The following is a 24,854-nucleotide window of genomic DNA, read 5'->3' as shown; positions in this document are numbered from 1 at the left end:
ATGAGGTGAGGCTCTTGAAGACAGCATATTGTTGGGTCTTGTTTTAATCCAATCTATGTATTGGATTAAAAAAACAGGACCCAACAATATGTCTATGTCTTTTGATTTATGAATTTAAGCTGTTAATATTAAAGGTTATTATTGAGATATGATTTGTATTCCCTGTCATATTGATTTATATATGGTTTTTAATTTGTCTTAGTTTCTCATTTGGTTGAATGTCCCTTTAGAGTAATCTTCCCTTTGCTGATTTTCACTTTTTTTTAAACTTCATCCTCAAGGAATATTTTTTTTTGAGAATGCTCTGTAGTGAAGGCTTCCTAGTTGTGAATTCTGTTAATTTTTGTTTATCATGGAATGTTTTAGTTTCATCTTCAAATCTGAAACTTAATTTTGCTGGATATAAAATTCTTGGTTGGCATATGTTTTCTTTCAGAGCTTGAAATATATTATTTCAGGACCTCCTAGCTTTGAGGGTCTGGGCTGATAAATCAGTTGAGATCCAAATTGGTTTTCCCCATATGTAATTTGATTTTTTTCTCTCATAGGCTTTGAGATTTTATCTTTATTCTTGTGTTAGTCATTCTCATTATAATGAGTCTTGGTGTGGGTATGCTGTAATTTTGTACATTTGCGGTATTGTAAGCCTCTTGTATTTGATTTTCCATTCCATTCTTTGGAATTGGAAAAATTTCTGCTATTATATCCTTGAAAAATTTGTGCATTCCTTTGGTTTGTATCTCTGCTCCTTCATCTATTCTGATAACGCTTAAATTTGGTCTTTTCATGTTATCCCATAATTCTTGGCTGTTCCATTCATGAGTTTAATTGTCTTCTCTGCATGTTGAACTCTATTTTCAAGATTATATATTTTGTTTTCAGTGACTGAAGTTCTGTTTTCCATGTGGTCTAGTCTGTTGGTAATACTATCTATTGAATTTATAATTTGGGGTACTGATTCATTTTGAGAATTTCTGCTTGTTTTTTTTTCACCATCTCTAACTCTTTATTGAAGTGGCCTTTTACTTACTGTATCTTTTTCTTTGATTCCACTCCTCATACTATCCTTTACTTCACATATGAATTTAACTACATACAATCTGAACTCCTTCTTGTACATTTCTTCTACTGTGTTATTAGTGGCTTCTGTTATGGAAGCATCTTGGTTTGGTTGAGATGCTTTATTCCCTTGTTTTTTTCATGTTGTTTGTGTGTTTTACCATCTAAAAACTATGGATCTAAGGCAAGATAAATTTTACCCTGTAGACCTATGCTGTTCCTGAAGGTTTCCAGTGCTTTGCCTTTACTAATGAGATGAATTTCAACAGCACCTAGTGTACACACTATATAGCCTTAATCCTAATAACTTCCACTAAGGCATCTACCACTTTCTTGCATTAAACCAAAATGTTGAGTTCAATAACTATCTATAGTACAAGCAGAATATTTGTTAAAATGATTACAATTTCAAATGGTGAGCAAGAGAACAGAGGTAGTGCAGTATACAATATTTGCCATGGAGGAAGAGAAAAGCTAGAAGTAAAAATTCACAGGGAGTGGAAGAGGAGCCAACAGAGATTGGCTGTTGGTTGAGAAAAGTTGGAAAGAAATTCCAAGAAAATAGACAAGAAAAAGGAAGAATACAAACAAAAGAGAAAAAAATTAAAGACATAAGAATACAACAAAAATGCAAAACACCATTCATATATCATTGTCCTCCACACCCGGATGCATAAGAAACATCCTGTTCCAAATATGGTAGAGGGATTAGTGAATCAAAAAATAAAATAAAATAAAACAAATCTTGCTGGAAAGTCCAACGGTCTCTGTCAGTGTTCAACAGTTTCTCAGCCCTGTCTCTGATGTCTCTCAGTATCACCAAACCCAGATTAGCCCTTGTAAACCCAGTCTCTATCCCACTGATCTGGGCTTCAGATACTTCAGGCTTGGCCATGCTGCAGTCCCAAAATCTCAATGCTGTTCCTACTTGCAGGGAGACCACTAGGGATACACTCATGCGAAGGAGCAACCATGAGATGCAGCAGCAAGACAAGGGCCATCAGCACTCTCAGCAGGAAAACCCCAGGCTCCTCCAAACCCACAGCCACCCCCACACTGGACCTACAAGTCCCTGCTGGAGTCTCCAGGCAGAAGCTCTTGTGGTAGTAAACCTGCTGACATCTGATCCCGAGGCCCTGGCTGGTGTCACAAAATGGGTGCAGCCATGTTCAACCAAACCTGGAGTCTCCCCCAAAGCAGTCTTCTAGGCTGTGGTAGCAGAAGTATTTGAGGAAGTTGTTGGCAGCAGGCAGTGGGTCAGCAGTAGAAGCAAATGCAGCTGCAACTGTGGGGGCTGCATCACCAGGCCATCTCCGGGGGTCAGCAGCGTGGGTTTCAGTTGCATCCAGGGCAGCGGTTTCTTCTGTGGCAGCAGCACCCAGAAACAAGACACCCAGGTGACCTCAGGCTGGCAGCAGCAGAATCAGAGGCAGCAGCAATGATTGTATGATTCTTCTCTTTAATTCTATTGATGTGATGGATTATATTTATTGATTTCTGCATGTTGATCCAACCTTGCATCCCTGGGATGAAGCCCACTTGATCATGTTGCACTCTTTTTAATATGTTTCTGTATTTGATTTGCCGGGATTTTATTGAGAATTTTTGCATCTTTGTTCATTAGAGATATTGGTCTGAAGTTTTCTTTCTTTGATGTGTCTCTGTCTGGTTTTTGGAATCAGGGTGGTATTGGTCTCATAGAATGAGTTTGGAAGTGTACCCTCTTTTTTTCTCTTTTATGCAATAATTTGAGGAGCACTGGTTTTCTTTGAAGGGGTTACCAGTTTTAGATCACGTTCCTTAAATGATTAACATGCCTAAAATTTATGTTTAAGGTAAAAAAAGGAAATAGTTACAAAACTAAGGTGGAGATGCCTAGCTTCATCCTGGTTTTTGTTTCCAAAGGGCATCTGGAGACTTTTAGCAAAGGCACCTTCTACATTCGTGTTTCCAGAAGCAAAACTAGCTGCCCATACATGGTAGGTGTGGATTAGTTGTAGGTGATGAAAGGAAAGAATTCAGTATGAGAGACCCAGGTGACATCTTTCTGACCTTTAGATGTCCCCTTCTCCAGGCCCAGACTCGCTGGTCATTCTATGAGACCTAAGTCCTCAGGAGAAATGAGTTCCTGTCTTTCTTGTTAGGGTAAACCCTTGAGGATATTATGAAATCTTCAGTAAAGGATCAAACCTTCTCATGAAGGAGATGGTTCCCAGAACCATCACATGCTCTTGTTCGCCTGTTTAATCAAAGAATTGATAATTCTTTTGATTTTTTTACATTGGGTAAAACTCAATGCTTTTGTTCTATAGCCTCTAATTTCAATTTACATTATCGTAGATAAAATCATCATTATGTAAATATTTTCAGAAAACCTGTTTTCCTCCAATGTCAATCTGTGGAGCATTTACCAAATAAATTTTATCAGGACTTTATGAATGGATAATCCTTGGGGACACATCCATGAACATGTGATCCATTTATAGATCAATCCTCACACACAAGAAAAATATAAAAATAGATTAATAATCTTAAATAACTGTTGGATTCACAAGAAAATAATGAATTGAAGAATAATTATGAAGGAGAAGTTAATACCCACAGTGGGCAACAAGAGAAGAGGAGGCTTTTTACAGACAGTATCATGCTTAAAACCATGGGGCCATCAATAGTGGGCTGAGGAAACCGAATATGAAAGATTCAAACCCCCAAACAAGTTATAGTTATAGTGAAACCTGAATGGAAATGTTGCTATGTATTAACAGAGGATTTCATCCTTGAGATGGGATTTTGATGGTCCTGTATTTATAATGATACCCTATCCCATGTTGAGCATCATTCATCAACTAGGTCCTTCAGTGATGCAAAGCACAGGCCAAAGACATGCATTACCATGTCAAGCACACATCTCTCAAGATCCACCAGGGGCATTCCTCCCTCTCTGCTACTTCTCATACATAGATGAATTCTAGGGGCTCTGGTTTTTCTGCCATATCTACTTTATCAACCACTCCATTTTCCAACAGTGGTGAGCAGTGTCTGGAAGGAGAAAGGAGGGGAAGTAATTGTTTAAAGGGGGCAGAGTTCCTGCTCAGGGAAAAAGTACTGGAAATGGATCATGGTGATGGTGATTATAACATTGCAAATATACTTAAGGCCACTGAATTGTACACTAAGGGTGATTAAAATGAGAAAAAGCATTTTTTGAATGCTTGGATATTGAACCCAGGGCTTCATGCATGCTAGATAAACATTTTCCCACTTAGGTATAACTTCAGCACCTAATTTTATCTTATATGTATATTTTACCACAAGTAAATGATTGCTTATTAAAACTTAAAAAAGTTAATAAAACTCAGAAAAATATTATTTTCAAACTTATAAACTTTGTCATATTATAACTGGTCATTATCAAAAAATATAATAATTATTGGTTACTCTGTACTGAATTTTATTTTCCCATATTCCTCTCTTGAACTTCCAACCCTGTCTCACTATATCTGGAAACAGAATCTTCAATGATGTAGTTGAGATTCAATGAGGTCATAATGGTGGAACCCTAGTAGAAAAACTCTAGTGTCCTTATAAGTAGAATTTAGGGCACAGACTACATAAAATAAAGATAGACAATTGGAGGACAAAAAGAAATCATCTGCAAGCCAAAGATGGAGGATCCAGGGAAATACAACCTGATGACATCTTGATCTTGGATACATAAGAAAATAAACTCCTCTTCTTAGAGTCAGTAGGGTTTAAAATTTGTTATGATAGTCTTATCAAAATTATAAACATGATTTTTATTTAACTTTTTTGTCATTAGCAGTAATAATATTATTATTTTTAAAAACAGCTCAAATGGTTTTTTTTGAATTTTGTTCTTTTTATATCTACATGACAGTAGAGTATATGTTCACATATTTACACAAACATGTAGTATATCTTATTCTAATTAAGATCTCAGTCTTGTGTTTGTGCATTGTGTGGAGATTCACTTTGGTGGATTCATATATTTACATAGGAAAGTTTGTCAGATTCATTCCACTGTCTTTCCTATTCCTGTCTTTCCTATTCTCTGTGGGCTTCTTACATAGCAATGGGAGTATATTCAGTTACAGTGACATTTTATCCAAGTAGAATCACGTGACTTCCTCTTTATTTGAACCTGAGACATATTTACTACTTATCCTCACTCACCACAGCTTTCTTTCCTAACAGTCCTTTCCAAATTAATCCATGCTAGGTTCATACCTTTACAATTCAGGCTCAAAAATCAGGAGCAATCAATATGTTGGAGGAAACATGACCAGGATCTTGTGAAGATTTAATCCCTCCCAAATTGAGTAAACACTTTCTCCAGTCCCCAGGGGGGGAATGAGATCCTGGTGTCAAGATTCTGAGTAATCCTGGGAAATGACCCCTAGGCCCTGTGTGGGACATGGACCTCAGCTGAAATCTAGATTAAGTTTCAGAAATTGGTCCCATCCTTCTTGTTAAATGCAAAAGCTGATTCTCACCTTCACTTTCAAAGTCTCCACATGATAGTTCCTGGGCAATATATATTTCATAGTTCTTGAATTCTCAAAAGAAAGATTACAGTCAAGAGACAGAAAAAAACATAAAGGGTTTATTTTGTGAAGTGAAAATACTCCATAGGGAATGTGGAGTAACACCCCAAGAGAGGAAGTGGCTTGGAATTTTGCATGTGGTGGGGGTTTTTATTTTTTATTTTTTTGGTCTGGAAACCTCTTTCCTCATTTATTATATATTTGGTGTGGCTACCAGGGTTTCCCACCATGGATTAGTTAGTGCCTCAGTGTTATGGATGTGCTCCAATGTCAAAGTCCCTTAGGCTGGTTACTCTCATTTCTTCTTACATTTTTTAAGTGAATGAAACATTTATTATTGAGTTATAATTTATATTAAATTTTAAGCATCTTCTTTCTACATATTTTTTTAAAAAGAGAGAGAGAGAGAGAGAGAGAGAGAGAGAGAGAGAGAGAGAGAATTTTTTAAATTTTTACTTTTTAGCTTTGTTTGTATGTGGTGATGAGGATTGAACCTGGGCTGCACGCATGCCAGGTGAGTGTGCTACTGCTTGAGCCACATCCTCAGCCCCTCTATATATTTTTATAGCCATAAATACTCTTATTTTTTAGAGTAATAAATTAAGATTTATGAATATAGAGTTTTTATTTTTAAAATTAATCTTATTGGTTCTTTCTAGTTATACTTGACAATAGAATTCATTCTGACCTACTTATAAAAGCATGGAACATAATTTGTTCTAATTCAGTCCCCAGCACTTTTCCTTCCCCTCTCTTCCTCCCACCCTCTATTGTCTTTCCTCTATTCTACTGATTTTTCTCCTGTTTACTTTTAGTTTTTTTTTAACTAGTGTCTTGCAAATATACATGATTGTGGGATTCACTGTGCTATATTCATATATGTACATAGAAATTTCAAGTCTGATTCATTCATTGTGTGTCTCTATTCTACCCCTCCTCCCTTCCCTTCATTCATTTTTCATTCCATTTAAGAAGGTAGTACCTGGGTGGGGTTTCTCAGGAGGTATAATAAGTACTCAAGATGGAATAGACCGTTCTCTGCTTCCCCCATCCCCTGCTAATGTCCTCCCATCTCCCTACTATAAAAATAGACACATATTCACCTGAACCCTGAGGACTCTCCTTTCCGAGCTAGAACATATATTCCACTGCTCACTCTGGCTAGTGAAAACTTTACAGTTCCATAGCAGCCAGAGTGACATCCTGACACCCATCAGTTTTCTAAGTGAACTTGTGGGGAGTTAGGCCTCTCTGCAAACCTGCTCAGTCTGTGGAATAGACCAATGTTTGTACAAAATGGGCGAGCTTGGTTAGGGTCCAGGATGCAGTCAAATGTGACCAGACCTGGTGAGCCATAGTTTGGATAATTGTAAAGATCTAGTTTTGGACAAAAAAAATACACATCTCAACTGCACCAAGAATGAGCCTGAGTATTGGTGGAAATGAATTCTCAATATACTACCATGTCACTTATGCATAATCTTTCCCTGTTTGTCTTTACTCATACTATATTTTGTGTAAACATGATATTACCATGTTATAGAAACCCCAACAGCAAAAATGTCAGTATCAACACAATAAAATATAAGAATGTTAGGAATTAACAGATAATTTTCTCTATATAAAGCAAATGGGTTCATCACAAGTTATTTATATAGGACCTTATGAAAGGAAAATTAAATGTGGAAAATGGAACTCAAAAGAGGGAAAATAACACTGTTTCTTAAACTTTCTTTGTCCTTTATAATTTTCTTTTAAGGTTAATTCCTATTAATACAGCTGTGGGTTAAACCACATTAATAGTGGAAAGCCTCTTAACTTCCTTGTGAAGCATCTGTCAGATGTCTCCCTGGCAAGCAGTGGGAGGTCCCCATGGACAACAGCCAGCATCAATAGATAATTTTGAGCTGGGCATCCCTTATGAAGGACCAAATAGTCACTGGGCAGGGGCTGAGTATTCTGTTTCTGTTCTTGCACTGGGATAGAGTGGGTGCATCTCTCATGTTTGTAGAGTAATAGTTGAAGATTCTACCATTCTAAGATGAAAGTTGGAGCAGGTATCATGGACACATGCCAACATGTCGTGATGCAGTGTCTGCATTCCACTGAGGGACATCAGGGGAGTGAACACATTGTGAAGATCATCTAAGATAATGGAAGTAGAGCTTGAGGAGTGTCCAGGACACATGCATGGGATTTCACAATTTCAGACTGTCTGAGAGCATTGAATCTAGCTTTTACACTGGGATCTGAAGGAGAAAAATCTGACTGGCTCTTTCATGGCCTGGCTGCTCCTCTCCATCCTTACCATCCTCACAGGTCAGGCATGAGCAGTGGTCAGAGCCTTATAGAGATCCTTACTGTTCCAACAAATCCTCAATTGCCTCCCAACAGGAGCCCTAGTAGTAATCTGTTTCACAGTCTGTGCTGTTCAGCTGCTCCCTGAATCTGGCATCTAGCAAGTCAAATTCACCTGCAGTCTGAGCAGCAGGTACAATAGCTAGATAGTCTGGTACCAGGAGAGCCTAGAAAAAGGTCTTTGGGAAAAGATACAAGTAGGCAAGAGTACTGTGGTAGAACCCAAGTGTGATGAGATACCCAATTGCTTCTCAAGCACAAGTTCTCTCCTGAATTCATAACTGATCATTCAGAACATTCACAAGATTGGACCAAGCTAAATGCCAATGCAGGGCAGACCATGGAAGTGGGAGCAGCTCAGTGTAACTCATAATGACACAGTGAGAGGAGAATCAAATAAAATCTCCCAGCTTATCAGCCCATGCCATAGCCCACTTTCATGCCTTTGTTCTCACAGTTCATAGAGAGCCTCTTGACACTCCTTTAGCATATTTTACTTTACCAAATATTTTCCTAATCTATCACCAGTGTAATAGGATCATGTGTTTTTTCCTGAAGTACCTGGTCTTCATCCACAGCCAAGGGTTCCTGTGTTGCAGTGGATTTCTTTAGGCTCATCTTGAAATATGAGAGTTTACACATGGACATGCATCATTGTCACCATTCAATTAATGGAGTTTTAGATGCCAGGTTGAAGCATTTTATGCAGGTGCACTCCTGCTGCAAAATCATCTGCCCCTGTTAACCTTCACCCAAATTAAACACTGATGAACTGGAGACACAAAGCAAGGCATTACATATTCCCTGGAGTCACAACACATTAATCCTGGTCCACATGGTCATATATATATACTAAATATTCACCTGGAATTCACCCAACTCCCATCACCTTCATAAGCACAGAGGTCTCAGAGAATAAATCACTTTAACACTTATGAGTGGATGTGAATGCAGTCACTTTGCTTCTCAGGCCTTTGGAGGAACCTCAAGACACATAGAATTGAAATGTCACTGATTTGTGATAGAAACAGTGGCCACTCCTGGTTACATATGAGGTTCTCAGGCTTTCTCTTTAGACCCTCTTTGGAGCCCAGTGTGATGACAAGGTTGAGGACTACCAGTCTACAGTGTGGCTCAGTACAGTGAAACCCATATGGGGAATGGAGACATAAACATGCCTGTGACTTCAAAAAGTCCCCACAATGGTCTGGAAGCCTCTTCTCTTCCTTGTGTCTTTGCTCACACTCTTCCCAGGTTCATATAGATTTCAGAGACCTTCCTTTGGAGTGACCTCCTGTCCTTCTCATCCCTAACATGGATTTGTTTTCATTTCGTTATCCTGTTCTCAGCCTCTGCTGACTAATTGGAGCACTCATTGACCCTTTCCACAGGAGGGACAGTAAGTAACTGTCACCAGAATCTAATGCTTTCTAGCAGTCCAAAGGGGTTTCTTTCTATACTGTTTCCAGCTAAGTCTCTAGGATACTGATTTGTGATGCAAATAGTGGTTACTCCTGGTTACCTTGAGTTCTTAAACTCCCTCTGTGGAGCCTAGCCAGAGGACAAGATTGAGGACTACCAGTGTACAATTGGTTCAGCACAGCAAAACCCAGATGGGGAACCAAGTCATAAACATGCTTGTGACTAAGCCTGGGTACAAACTTGATAATATGACATGATCATGAGACCAGACACCAAGCTCTCAGGCAGCCTAATGTTAATTATCCATGGAGAGAAAAACGAAGGAAGCATCTGAATGTATTCCTCTTCCTAACTGAATCCTAAAGTGAAGGATATTTATGATTTACTTGGGTGGAAGTGTGTCACAACAAACAATTCAATTATTTGTTTTCTCAAGAGTACAGCAGCTCCTGGTCTGATCTCAACAATATCAATATATTGTCTACAGAAAGAAGCATCTCCAGTCATATTATTTTTGCCATCTAAGATAAAAACAAAGAAATCATCTTCTGTATGTCCATTTTATTAGGTTTAATTTTAGTACAATTAGATTGCATATTATTTGAAAATATCAAAAATTATAAAAATGTTGGAAAAGATATTTCTCTAATGGTATATGTTAAAATATGTTCTCCTAAGAAGACATGTTGAAGTGATGATTCTAAATACCACAGATTGTGACATTATTTTAAATCATACACAGAAAAAAATTCATATTGACCTGACCTCCCCTCTAGCTCTTGCCCCCTCTCCATATTGGCTTCACCCTCTGGCCAGAATTGATCACTTCCTTCCTTTATTCTTGGTTATTTCTTACTACTCCTTAACTGTGACCTGCTTAATACCAAGGTCTTTATACCAGAAAATTCAGGGAAAGCATTTGAGGTCTGTTTTTGGAAGCTGACACTCATGCCTTCTTTCTTGAACCTTTCTGGTCCCTAACTTCATAAGAACCCTCCACTTCAATGTTTTGTTTTTCAATCCCTTTTTTGCTTTTCTTTCTGCTTCCACCTCTTTCTCATTTGCACTATGTCCTCTGAATTATTGACTATACAAATTTATTTTCCCAATAACTCACTAATCTGATCTCTATGTGTGACCTTGTGAGAAATCAAGTAGGGAGACAGAAACAAGACTTTTTGAGCAGCCTGAGAGATGAGTCATTCATGAATTCTTCCAGGGATCAGATATTTGACTTCTTTTTTTCATGTAGAATTTGAATATGAGACACTCTTTCCTCTGAGGGTCTCTTACAATGTGGAATGAATTATGTATCCTCTTCCTATGAAGGAAGAACCAATAGAAAACTAAAGATGGAGGTGGAATCAGACTGTTCTTGCGAAGGAACTTTACTCTGACCTTGGGCAAGAAGAGAGTAGTGGCTAAGGCCCTGGTGGAGGCAAGGAGCTTCTGTCAGGACAACATGTCCTCTGCTCACAGATATGATGAACTTGATCCTGGCAGCAGGAATTGATGTGGGCCTGCTATGGAGGGGCCTGTGGGGCTCTCATCTATGAAGTTGCTTCCTGGTCTCTAATTGAGCCCAGTATCCAGGGACTCTCTGGGCACCTGAAAAACCCCAAGCCAGGCCATGCCCACTTCTCCCCATCTCCCAGCAATGATAGGTAGACATTGGACTGCACACTGAATCAAAGAGGGGTTGGGTTGACCAGAATAAAAGGAGCCAATTTAAATGAAGGTCCTGTTTCAGTCCTCTGGGGATTCCAGGGGTGTATAAAAGAGACCTGAAGTAGGTCTGTCTTAGCAGACCTCTGGGGTGTCTGCACCATGGCCTCAATGCTACTGCTCTCTTGCTCCTTCACTGTATGGATGAGGACAGTCCTCTGCATCCTTATTCCCAGCTCACTCAAACATCTTTGCAAGTATATGCCATTAATATTCTCTCATTTCTCTCCCTATTCCAGTACATAACGAGTTTCTGTGTCTTCAGGGTCCCTCACCCAGCCTGTGCTGACAGAGTTGCCTTCCATATCTGCCTCACTGGGAGACTCAGCCAAGCTCACTTACACCCTGAGCAGTAAGCACAGCACCTTCTACATTTCACAGTATCAGCAGCAGCCAGAGAAGGTCCCTCTGTATGTGATGTGTCTTCACAGTGATGGAAGCCAGAACAAGGAAGACAGGATCCCTGATTTCTTCTAAGGCTCTAGCTTGGAGGCTGACCACTACTTAGGTATCTCCAACATCAAGTCTGAGGATAAAGCTAAATATATCTGTGGTGTAAAGTATAAGATCAGAGAAACATGCTTAAAGCACAGTGACCCAGATGAATATGATGGGGGGATAAAAGTGTTTTTGCTCCCTTGTTACCAAGGTTGTCATGGGGTTCTTAAAAGTGGCTTCTGCTTTGAAACTTTAACAGTGCTGGATGTTTTCTTCTTATTTCTCAAGAGCAGAGCCATAGATAAATGGATTTCTGTTGTGACCTATTTGGGAAGTAGGTGGCTGGGCTGGGATTGTATAGAATGCAGTGCTTCATGGTACTGATGAACATGTAAAAATAAAACCTGGTATGTATATGGTGTAGTTATCTGGGGGAGAATGAGTAGTGTCCTTTCCTGATTGGAACACCAGGACTGAGGATCTCACTCTTACCTTATACAAATTTATTTCAGTAATAATAACTTCCTTAATTTCTGAACTAAAGATTTTAGAATTCTTCCTAGAATTCTAGAAATTACAAGGTAAAAACAATTGAGTGGGTTGGAGAGAGTGAGAGAATGTGCATGCATAGCGGGAATAAAAGCTCTGACATCCTTTGGCTTTGTATGAAGTCATGGGGGAATTTATGTCAGGTGCTTAGCACCTGGGATTTGGGAGAGAGGGACATGGAGGAAAGAAAAATCACATGACAGTGAAGCTGGCAATCAATGCACACCTTGATAACCATGAAGAAATTGAGAAAAAAATTATTAAATCTGCCTTGAAATCCCTGAGATTGATTTCAGGAGTCTGTGGTAAATTCAAATAGACATATTGCAGCTGAGAGGAGTCCTGTGCAGGCAGAAACTTTCCTGGCATTTTCTCCCCTCTCACCCAATGCTTCACTTCCAGGGCTTTCCCTCCTCAACTGACACTGGGCCACAGGACCACATGCAGCTCTGAGAGCAGCTCAGGGAATTGTAAACTTGACTCCCATGTTTCCACATGAAAATTATCAGATCTCACTTTTCAGCCTCTCTTTCCTTTCCAATGTGATATCCAGCCAGCTAGAAACATAAGATAAATGCCTCCTTCTTTTAAATCATTATTTTCTAGGCTACACCTTTTGAAGAATCCCTATAGACTTTTAGGTCATACAAAGATTGTCAATAGGTTTAATATAAATCACAATGTTAATGACATGAAAGTAGATAAATCAATAGGTGGCTCCTGTGATCTTATTTAATGGAGTTTCTCAAGGGAAAATTGACTCATTTTAATTTCAGATGTTGTAAATTACTGAGCTAACATGGTTTCTGGTCTAGGGGCCTCACAACCTGGCAATATTTTAAAAACTACAATGTCTGTGCTTCACTTAAGATTAAATAAATTTATCCAGCGGGATACGGTTGAGTAATGTTATTATAAAAAACTCATGCTTAAAATGTTCAACCAGAATAGATGGATGCCTGCGGCATTTGAGTTTCAGTTAAGCAGTATGTCTTTTGGGTCTCAAAATCATGCAGATATTTTATTATTATTATCACTGGGAAGATTCTTTACCTAGTTCATTGTCTCTGTTAAACAGGCCATGGAGCAGGAGAAATATGGTAGAAGAAAAGGACAAAGGGTAGACTCTGAAACCATGTCTTGCATCATGCCCTGAAAGTTTGTATTGAAAATAAAAGTAGTATAATTTTTGAATATATCAAAAACAAGTTCAGTTTTTAGTGAGTGAGGCAGTGGAATTACTCTTTTTTATTTTTTTTGGTGCTGGGATTGAACTGAACTGAGCTATATCCCTAGCTCCCGGAATATCTCTTTTGTAATTTATCAAGCCTGTGCTGCAACAAAAACAGTGAATTCTGACAGATGAAAATGAGTTCTTATAAACACAAATATCCTTCTAATTAGAGCTGCTGTCCTTGAGGTACTGTATTTGCTATAGCAAAATAATACAGCCTCAATTGCATGGTTTTGAACATCAATCTGGGGTCGGGGGCATGCTTTTCCAAGCAATGAATAAGCAATACGCATAGTACCAGAAGCAATTAAAACATTTAAGTATGGTCACATGTATACTTAAAATCTTGTGATAAGACTCAAAGAAAGACTGGACAAGGTTCATCCACGGGAAGTACCCATTTATTGAGGAACAGCTTTGCACATTTATAGAGCCATGGGCAGTTCAACAGAGCAGGGTATTGGCACAGGGTGCTTTCTGATTGGTGGGTAAGGATCATGAGGGTCAGCAGGGCTCACCATTGGGCGTCTTTCTTGCCGCTGTCTCTGGGCATGGGGAAGTTAGTACCGGAAGAGAAGCACGGTCGGCGCCATCTTTGGAGCCGGGGTGACTCCCAACAAAGACTATGTTAAATTTTTCTATTGTGAGGGATTCCAAGATGGCCACGAATAGAGTGCATCACACCCCATGTACCCCAACACTGCGCAGGTGAATAATGAGTTAGAATGACAAAAAGCTATCTTGTCAGGAATTTACGGCAAAATCGGGGTGCACCGAAACCTAGAGGAAGGTTTTCCATCACCGAGGACTGGTTATTGAGTCTCAAACGCGAGCCAACTGTGCGACTAGAGATCCAGGCTGACTGATCCGCCACTCGCCACGCTGCCAGCCCCGTGGCTACAGACGGCGGGGCGCCGCTGAGAAGCGACAAGCAAGCAGAGAGAAACAGTGCTACGGATTCTGTGGAGTCCTGCCGGCTATGCCCTCACTGAGCTCCGGGCTGAGTTCAGGGTTTGAGATGGGGAAGGAAGCGGTCCAGTTCTATCCCCCACAACGGAAAGTCCACCAAGGAAGCCAGCGGCCACCATCTTGGAGAGCTGACATCACCACCGCCAGTTTCCGACAGATTGCAACAATAAAACAGGTGTGTGTTACTCAGACCATCTCCCATACAGCAGGGAATTCGCATAAAATCTCCGAGGCTTTCTGGGGGAGGGATTATCAGAATGAGCCTGCATAGAGACTCGGGGAAAGGTAGAGACACCTGACCTCCAACTCCCCCTCCCATCAGCGGAGAAAACGAAACCTGTCTTGCCAGCTCTGGGGGAGGGGCAAGCGGAAAAAATCAAAACAATAGGGTGCTGATTCCCAATAGCCACCCTCCACACCCAGCAAACCACAGGCCCAGAGTACAGTTTGAACTGCCGAGAGGCATCACACAGGGGAAGGCTGGGCTAGCAGGAGAAGCCAGGGGACTAGAGGCCAGGCCCTCGCAACTGGGTGGCTAGAGACCGCCTGCCCGCCAGCGACTAACCGCCCACCCACTGCCCGCGTGACTGGGCGGCTGGAGACTGCCCGCCCGCAGGCGACCGCCCTCAGGCCCCGTGACTGGGCGGCTGGAGACTGGGTGGCTGGAGACCGACTGCCTGCCCAACAGCGACCACTCGCACGACTGGGCGGCTAGAGACTGCTCGCCTGCTGGCGACCGCCCACCAGCTGCCCGCGCGACTGGGTGGCTAGAGACCGCCCACCCGCAGGCTACCACCCACGGCCCCTGCGACTGGGCGGCTGGAGACTGGGCGGCTTGAGACTGATGGCCCACCCGCCCACTGGCAACCGGGCGGCTAGACCCTGAGGTACCCAGAAGGTACGGCCAGAGACTCTAGGAAGAGGTCTATAGCCAGGCCTTCATGAAGTAGACAACTGGGAGCTGAAACCAACCAGAGACAGACCAGTACCACCCCTCCTGTCGGACACCTGGCAAGGAGCCTTGGGCCCGCCATAGCAGAGAGGTGACGTCACCAGAGTTCAGCCGACGGAATTCCCTACCAGCAGAATCCACTTTAGCAGGAGAGAGCAGAAACACAGCAATCAAACAGAGCTGGAAAGTAACGTGAACAACATGAAAAGACAAGGGAAAAAGGATTACAAACAATGCAGGACAACTTAAATCTACAGGAGGACCTAGAAGCATCAGAAACATGGATAGGGAAAGAACTCAAGGCATACCTAACTCAGATGGAATGGAATATTAGAGAAGACATGAGACAGCAAGTCCAAGCAAGGAAAGTGTATTTTGAACTTTCATTGGAAAGTATATTTTTTGTTTAAGGGATTAAACAAAAAAATTCAAATGGCAAAGAATGAGCTTTACCAGGAGATAGAGATTTTTTTTTAAAAAAAATCAAACAGTAATCCTAGAAATGCAGGAAACTATAAACCAAATTAAAAACTCAAACGAGAATATTACAAATAGACTAGATCAAGTAGAAGTCAGAACATCAGATAAAGAAGACAAAGTTTATCAACTTGAAAAGAATATAGTCAACACAGAAAGGATGCTTAAATCTCACGAGCAATCTATTCAAGAGATATGGGATGCCATAAAAAAACCAAACTTGAGAGTCATCAGAATAGAAGAAGGTATAGAGGTTCAAACCAAAGGAATGGACAAACTATTAAATGAAATAATCCTAGAAAACTTCCCAGAGATGAAAAATGGAATGGATTGCCAAATCCTGGAAGCTTACAGGACCCCAAATATTCAAAACCGTAATAGACCAACTTCAAGACATATAATTATGAAGATAGCCAACATACAGAACAAGGAGAGAATATTAAAAGCTACGAGAGAAAGGAGGCAGATTACATTCAGGGGTAAACCAATTAGGTTAACGGCTGATTTTTCATCACAGACTTTGAAAGCGAGAAGATCCTGGAACAATGCATTTCAAACGCTGAAAAATAATGGATTCCAACCAAGAATACTGTATCCAGCAAAATTAAGTTTCAGATTTGACAATGAAATTAAAATCTTTCACGATAAACAAAAGCTAAAAGAATTCGCAGCCAGAAAACCAACACTGCAAAGCATTTTGAGCAAAATACTACAAGAAGAGAAATTGAAAAATAGCGCCCAAAACTAAAGTGGGAGGTATCTCAGTAAAGGGGGAGAAAAATAACCAAAGAGGAAAAACTAGCCAAACTAAAATAAATAAATAAATAAACATGACTGGAAGTACAAACCATATTTCAATTGTAACCTTAAATGTTAATGGCATAAATTCACCAATCAAGAGACATAGGCTAGTAACCTGGATTAAAAAAACAAATCCAACAATATGCTGCCTTCAGGAGATGCATATGATAGGAAAAGACACACACAGGCTGAAGGTGAAAGGTTGGGAAAAATCATACCACTCACATGGCCCTTGGAAGCAAGCAGGAGTGGCCATACTCATATCGAATAATATCAACTTCAAACCTAAGTTAATCAAAAGGGATAAAGAAGGACACTATATACTGTTAAAAGGAACCATCCACCAACAAGACATAACAATTATCAATTTGTATGCACCAAACAATGGTGCTGCAATGTTCATAAAACAAACTCTCCTCAAGTTCAAGAGTCAAGTAGACCACAACACAATAATTAGGGGTGACTTCAACACACCGCTCTCTCCATTGGACAGATCCTCCAGACAAAAGCTGAATAAAGAAACTATAGAACTCAATAACGCAATCAATAACCTAGACTTAACCGACATATATAGAATACATCAACCATCATCAAGTGGATACACGTTCTTCTCAGCAGCACATGGATCCTACTCAAAGATAGACCATATATTATGCCATAGGATAACTCTTAGTAAATATAAAGGTGTGAAGATAATACCATGCACCATATCTGATCATAATGGAATGAAACTGGAAATCAATGATAAAAGAAGGAAGGAAAAATCCTGCATCACCTGGAAAATGAACAATATGTTACTGAATGATCAATGGGTTACAGAAGATATAAAGGAGGAAATAAAAAATTTCTTAGAGATAAATGACAATACAGACACAACATACCAGAATCTATGGGACACAATGAAAGCAGTTTTAAGAGGGAAATTCATTTCCTGGAGTTCTTTCCTCAAAAAAAGAAAAAATCAACAAATAAATGAACTCACACTACATCTCAAAACCCTAGAAAAGGAAGAGCAAAACAACAGCAAATGCAGTAGAAGATAAGAAATAATTAAAATCAGAGCAGAAATCAACGAAACTGAAACAAAAAAAAATTGAAAAAATTGATAAAACTAAAAGTTGGTTCTTTGAAAAATAAGATCGACAGGCCCTTAGCCATGCTAATGAAGAGGAGAAGAGAGAGAACTCAAATTACTAACATACGGGATGAAAAAGGCAATATCACAACAGACACTACAGAAATACAGAAGATATTTAGAAAGTATTTTGAAACCCTATATCCTAATAAAATAGAAGACAGTGAAGATATCGATAAATTTCTTAAGTCATATGATCTGCCCAGATTGAGTCAGGAAGACACACACAATTTAAACAGACCAATAACAAAGGAAGAAATAGAAGAAGCCATGAAAAGACTACCAACCTAGAAAAGCCCTGGACCGGATGGGTATACAGCGGAGTTTTACAAAACCTTCAAAGAAGAATTAATACCAATACTTTTCAAGCTATTTCAAGGAATAGAAAAAGAAGGAGCTCTTCCAAATTCATTCTATGAGGCCAACATCACCCTGATCCCGAAACCAGACAAAGACACTTCAAAGAAGAAAACTACAGACCAATATCTCTAATGAACTTGGATGCAAAAATCCTCAATAAAATCCTGGCGAATCGAATACAAAAGCATATCAAAAAAATTGTGCATCATGATCAAGTAGGATTCATCCCTGGGATGCAAGGTTGGTTCAATATACGGAAATCAATAAATGCTTTCACCACATCAATAGACTTAAAGATAAGAACCATATGATCATCTCGATAGATGCAGAAAAAGCATTCGACAAAGTACAGTATCCCTTTATGTTCAAAACACTAGAAAAACTAGGGATAACAGGAACTTACCTCAACATTGTAAAAGCTATATATGCTAAACCTCAGGCTAGCATCATCCTAAATGGAGAAAAACTGAAGGCATTCCCTCTAAAATCTGGAACAAGACAGGGATGCCCTCTATCACCACTTCTATTCAATTTAGTTCTTGAAATACTAGCCAGAGCAATTAGACAGACAAAAGAAATTAAAGGCATAAAAAAAGGAAAAGAAGAACTTAAATTATCACTATTTGCAGATGATATGATAATATATCTAACAGACCCAAAAGGGTCTAGAAAGAAACTGCTAGAGTTAATAAATGAATTCAGCAAAGTGGCAGGATATAAAATCAACACGTATAAATCAAAGGCATTCCTGTATATCAGCAACAAAACTTCTGAAATGGAAATGAGGAAAACCACTCCATTCACAATATTCTCAAAGAAAATAAGATACTTGGGAATCAACCTAACAAAAGAGGTGAAAGATTTATACAATGAAAACTACAGAAACCTAAAGAGAGAAGTAGAAGAAGATCTTAGAAGATGGAAAAATGTACCCTGTTCATGGATAGGCAGAACTAACATCATCAAAATGGCGATATTACCCAAAGTTCTTTACAGGTTCAATGCGATGCCAATTAAAATCCCAATGGCATTTCTTGTAGAAATAGATAAAGCAATCATGAAATTCATATGGAAAAACAAAAGACCCAGAATAGCAAAAGCAATCCTAAGCAGGAAGTGTGAATCTGGAGGTATAGCGATACCAGAGTTCAAACTGTACTACAAAGCAATAGTAACAAAAACAGCATGGTACTGGTACCAAAACAGGCAGGTGGACCAATGGTACAGAATAGAGGACACAGAAACCAATCCACAAAATTACAACTTTCTTATATTTGATAAAGGGGCTAAAAGCATGCAATGGAGGAAGGATAGCATCTTCAACAAATGGTGCTGGGAAAACTGGAAATCCATATGCAACAAAATGAAGCTGAACCCCTTTCTCTCGCCATGCACAAAAGTTAACTCAAAATGAATCAAAGAGCTTGATATCAAATCAGAGACTCTGCACCTGATAGAAGAAAAAGTTGGCTCTGATCTACATATTGTGGGGTCGGGCTCCAAATTCCTTAATAGGACACCCATAGCACAAGAGTTAATAAGAAGAATAAACAAATGGGACTTACTTAAACTAAAAAGTTTTTTCTCAGCAAGAGAAACAGTAAGAGAGGTAAATAGGGAGCCTACACCCTGGGAACAAATCTTTACTCCTCACACTTCAGATAGAGCCCTAATATCCAGAGTATACAAAGAACTCAAAAAATTAGACAATAAGAAAACAAACAACCCAATCAACAAATGGGCCAAGGACCTGAACAGACACTTCTCAGAGGAGGACATACAGTCAATCAACAAGTACATGAAAAAATGCTCACCATCTCTAGCTATCAGAGAAATGCAAATCAAAACCACCCTAAGATACCATCTCACTCCAGTAAGATTGGCAGCCATTATGAAGTCAAACAACAACAAGTGCTGGCGAGGATGTGGGGAAAAGGGTACACTTGTACATTGCTGGTGGGACTGCAAATTGGTGAGGCCAATTTGGAAAGCAGTATGGAGATTCCTGGGAAAGCTGGGAATGGATCCACCATTTGACCCAGCTATCGCCCCTCTCGGACTATTCCCTGAGGATCTTAAAAGAGCGTACTATAGGGATACTGCCACATCAATGATCGTAGCAGCACAATTCACAATAGCTAGACTGTGGAACCAAACTAGATGCCCTTCAATGGATGAATGGATAAAAAATGTGGCATTTATATACAATGGAGTATTACACATCACTAAAAAATGACAAAATCATGGAATTTGCAGGGAAATGGATGGCATTAGAGCAGATTATGCTAAGCGAAGCTAGCCAATCCTTAAAAAACAAATGCCAAATATCTTCCTTGATATAAAGAGAGCAAGTAAGAACATAACAGGGAGGAAGAGCATGAGGAAAAGATTAACATTAAACAGAGACGAGTGGGGGGAGAGAAAGGGAGAGAGAAGGGAAATCGTATGGAAATGGTAGGAGACCCTCAATGTTACACCAAATTATATATAAGAGGTTGTGAGGGGAAAGGGTGGGGGAACAAGGGAGAGAATTGAACAACAGCAGATGAGGTAGAGAGGGAAGATGGGAGGGGAGGGGAGGGGGGATAGTAGGGGATAGGAAAGATAGCAGAATACAACAGTCACTAATATGCCATTTTGTAAAAATGTGAATGTGTTACCGATGTGATTCTGCAATTTGTATTTGGGGTAAAAATGGGAGCTCATAACCCACTTGAGTCAAATGTATGAAAGATGATATGTCATGAGTTTTGTAATGTTTTGAACAACCAGTAAAAAAATATTAAAAAAAAATTTCTATTTTGTCAAATCTGGAGTGGATTAGAGCTTTTGCATATTCCACAAAACATCATATAGATACAGTATATTGTTGAAATCTAGCTACTTTAATGAGACAATGGCAGGGTGGAATATATTTCACAGTTCCCTGGACTGCAGAGGATGGGTGATAGGGTTTCCTATGAAGTATCAGGGGCCCATAGTATCAGAGAACTCACTAGCCCACTAGGGATCCCCTAGTCCATAGAGGGCATGGATATCCCTTCCACAGTAAAAGACAAATTATTTAATCTCACAGTTTTCTCTTCCAAAAAGAAATCACTCTATATTGACATGTGTATTTTGGTCCTGGAGCATGTTTTATAGGTGAATAGCTTGGAACCATTCTCCAGGTGAAAAGAGGAAACCAGGTATGGAGGTTCCAGAGAAAACACTGTGCATGCTCTGTATGGTGCAAGCATTACTGTGAGTGGAGTCTTCACTTGTCAGATACTGAGCTAGTAGCAGTAACTGACCAGGAAAAGGAAAGACAAATACCAAGTGTAGTATTTGCAAACATTAATGGGAAAAAAATAACATATCTCCCCAGTGATCTGGAGCAATAAGGAACTAAACTCCATTCAAAAGTAAATTCTATTTATTTATTTTATTTGTTCTCATTAGTTATACATGACAGTAGAATGTGTTTTGACACATCAAACATCCATGGAGTATAACTTCTTATTTTCCTGGTTGCACATGATGTAGATTCACACTGGTCGTGTAGTCATATATGCACATAAGGTAATACCTCTTCCTCTCCATATTATGCTATGTGTTCTAACATTTCTAATATAGTGGCAATGAATATGTAAACCCTACCAAATATATCTTGTACATTTATGTCTTTAAAAAATAAAGAAAACATACATTTTCAATAATCATTTTAAGATTTACTTTTTGAAGATTGTATTCACGTGGGAGAGCATTCAGTCTGTCATCTCAAATAAAACCTCTAGTACAAAAAAGTAAATTTTAGAGTGATACTGGATCCTACTGGACACAAACCATTTGATCAGGTGATAATGAATTGACCATGAATCTAGGTATGCCCATTATTAAGTGTGTTTCTGGGCACTCTCAGGCAAGACCTTAGGAAATTCTAATATTCTACTTCTATCAGCAAAATTAATACATCAAAAACATCTAAATAGAGAAGTACTAATTCTGATTTACTAATATAAAAATAAATACAAATTTCTATGTTAGTATAAGGCTATTGGTACTTACTAATGTGTCTTCTTTCTTTGCTTCTTAGTCCAGTTCACCAAACCTGAGTGCTGGAGCAAATCCCATCCTGAGTCACAGGAGCAGTAAAATAATTTTAAAGAATTAAAATTTAAAAATAAGATACAAATTTAAGTTTAAAAATTTAATTAAATTAAAAATGAAGTTAAATGGTTTATTAAAAATGAAACAATAAAAAATTAAAATTTATTTTGAACAAATCTTAAACTATTAAAAAGATAGATTGCCCTCATTTATTACTGACTTAGATTGTAGATTCTGAAATCTTTGCACCTTCCAAGAAGGGTACTCATGTTTTAGGGCCAGTTCTCACTTTCAGCATTCCAGAAGAACACAAGCTGTGATTCTCAGAGGCCACATGGAAATTATAAACAAAACAGGAAACTTGGCAAAAAAGATTTTAGACAGGACAAATCGAGCCCTCACCGAGTGATTGCATCTCAAGGACCAGGTGGGATTACTGAAGAAATATGCTCCACAGATACCCTTTTAAAGAATCACCTTTTTCACCCCTGCTGCTTGGAGGATTCATCAGAAAATCACAAGTAGTTAATCACTTGAGGGTTACCCCAAGCTGCAAATTTAAGCATCCTTTCTCAAGTAAGGCTTTTCCTTCACAGAGAAACCAATATTTAGTAGGGAGTGAAGAGTATGAAAGGCAGCACAATGTGAAAAGAACAGCAAAGTCATCATCACCAAGATGATTCCTGATGAATGAACATACTATTTGAGAATGCATACACAGTGCAACACCCAACTATCCAAATATATATACAAACACACACACACAAACACACCACATACACACATTTTTTCTTTTCCTGTGTGTGTGTTTTTTCTTTTCACTTTTCTCAGGGCTTTGTGCATTCTACACTGAGTGTATACACAAAAAGACGTACAGCAAACCTCACAATTACGTCTATGTCCACATCCACCCAGGCATTTAGTGACCCTCATTTTAAGACACCAGCAATCAAGCAAAGATGTCATCAAATTGGCAGGCACACTTGACCTAAACGTGAGGTGTGGTATGTCTGCTCTTACACAGTATAGACAGGTATTATCGTGATTAACATGAATGAAATCTTCTGACTTATCTCTCTCACCTAATTTTGGGAATTTTTGAAACATTTGAATTTGAACATGGATGTGTCTGGCTGTTCCACTCACTAGTGTCCTGATGGAGTTTTATTTTCCATTTTTTAGAGAAGTTCAAGGGGGCATTTGTAGTAAAATCACTGTTACCAACTCCTGTTACTTTGTCTACATTCAACATTTTTTGAGCTGCCCACATAGTCATGGGCACTGAACACTTCCCTGGAGGTACAAGACTTGACCCTGATTCTATAAGTTCATGCATGCATACACAGTTCAGTTTGAATAATATACCGTCTATATCCTCCCTAGGCACAGTGTTTTCAGTGTGTTCATGAGTCTAACTGGTTGTGAAAGAGAGAGAGAAAGAGAGTTTCGGGAACATGAGAATGGTAGAGTATGAGTTGACCTTCCCATCACTCCCCACAGAGGAAAACATTTTTTTTGCATGCATGCAAGAGAGACAGAAGCTCTGGAAGAATCACTCTAAAATATTTAAAAAATATATATTTTTAGTTATAGATGGACATAATATTTTGTTTATTTCTTTTTATGTGGTGCTGAGGATCGAACCCAGTGCCTCACATGTATGAGTTACAACTCCAGCCCTCTAAAATATTTTTGTGAGGACAAATTCATGGAATTATGTTGGATGTTATAGGTTGAGAGCAAAACTCTCCCCTAGACCTGTTAGACTATTTATATAAATTGTTATAGTAATGGGAGGCGGCCATTATGATGACTCAGTTTCCATAGGTTCATGCAGAAAAAAAGGTGCAAGACATGATGAGTCTCCATATGGAAGATTTTTGAATCATGTTTTTTGAAGAGCCCACACAGTCAAGGGCACTGATAACTTCCCTGGAAAGGGAAGGAAACTGTAGGGTGGAAGTAAAAGTTGGAACACATTCTGAGTATAGAAAATAAACTTCATGCACAAATAAACTGAACCTATGGGTATTTTGGTATATTCATATTCATATTTTACTTAATTATGAACCAAAAAGATAATCAGCTGCCAAGAAGATTTGGGATACAGACCACCACAAGGTCAATGAGTTTTAAACTGTTCAAACCCAGGACACTAATAGAACCCTAGTTGGGAAAATCATAAGGAGAATGTTAAGTTTTGAATCTGTGATGATTCTCTACTGGGCAAAATGGATGAAAGAAACCAATGAATGGCTCTCTAAGAACAAATTTGCCAGTCTGGGATTAGTTCTAAAAAGCATGCTTTGTCATTGGTTTGACAGTGCAAAATGTAGTAATACTTTCATTTGCCTATCATTTAAAAATTGACATAGCAGGTCTGGAAGTTTAATTAAGTGATACAGCATGTGCTTAACATGCATGAAACTTGGGTTCAATCACAGGCATTGAAAGAAAAAAATCAATAAAACAAATGAATTAGCCAACTATTGGAAAAATTAAAGCAGAAACTGTTTTTCTGAAAATAAGAATAATTCATTTTTGACTGTCAGCATTAAGCATAAGAGTTGTAGAATGTTCAACTTATGATTGTACTAAATCATATGCAAATAAATAATAAGATGTTTGGAATTTGTTTTAATGTTACTCAATTTTCATTCAATTGAGAAGACAGATAAGGCTCTTTCTTCCACACCTCCCATCTGATCTATTAAACCAGAA

General features: G+C 38.9%; 1 protein-coding gene across 1 annotated transcript in view; it reads left to right on the top strand.

The window, feature by feature from the left end:
* LOC124089451 (uncharacterized) overlaps positions 1-15,158 on the top strand; it is a 47,262-nt gene extending 32,104 nt beyond the window's left edge. The window contains exon 4 of the mRNA XM_046439495.2: positions 14,936-15,158. Coding sequence (XP_046295451.1) covers positions 14,936-15,158 — 223 coding nt within the window. The remainder of the gene's footprint in view (positions 1-14,935) is intronic.
* The last annotated feature ends 9,696 nt before the right edge of the window (positions 15,159-24,854 follow it).

This window comes from Marmota monax, unplaced genomic scaffold (assembly GCF_021218885.2).
Source record: "Marmota monax isolate L192 unplaced genomic scaffold, Marmota_monax_Labrador192_F-V1.1 WCK01_AAM20220418_F8-fsc00253, whole genome shotgun sequence".
NCBI classification, from domain to species: domain Eukaryota; kingdom Metazoa; phylum Chordata; class Mammalia; order Rodentia; family Sciuridae; genus Marmota; species Marmota monax.
This window is presented reverse-complemented; position numbering and strand designations above follow the sequence as displayed.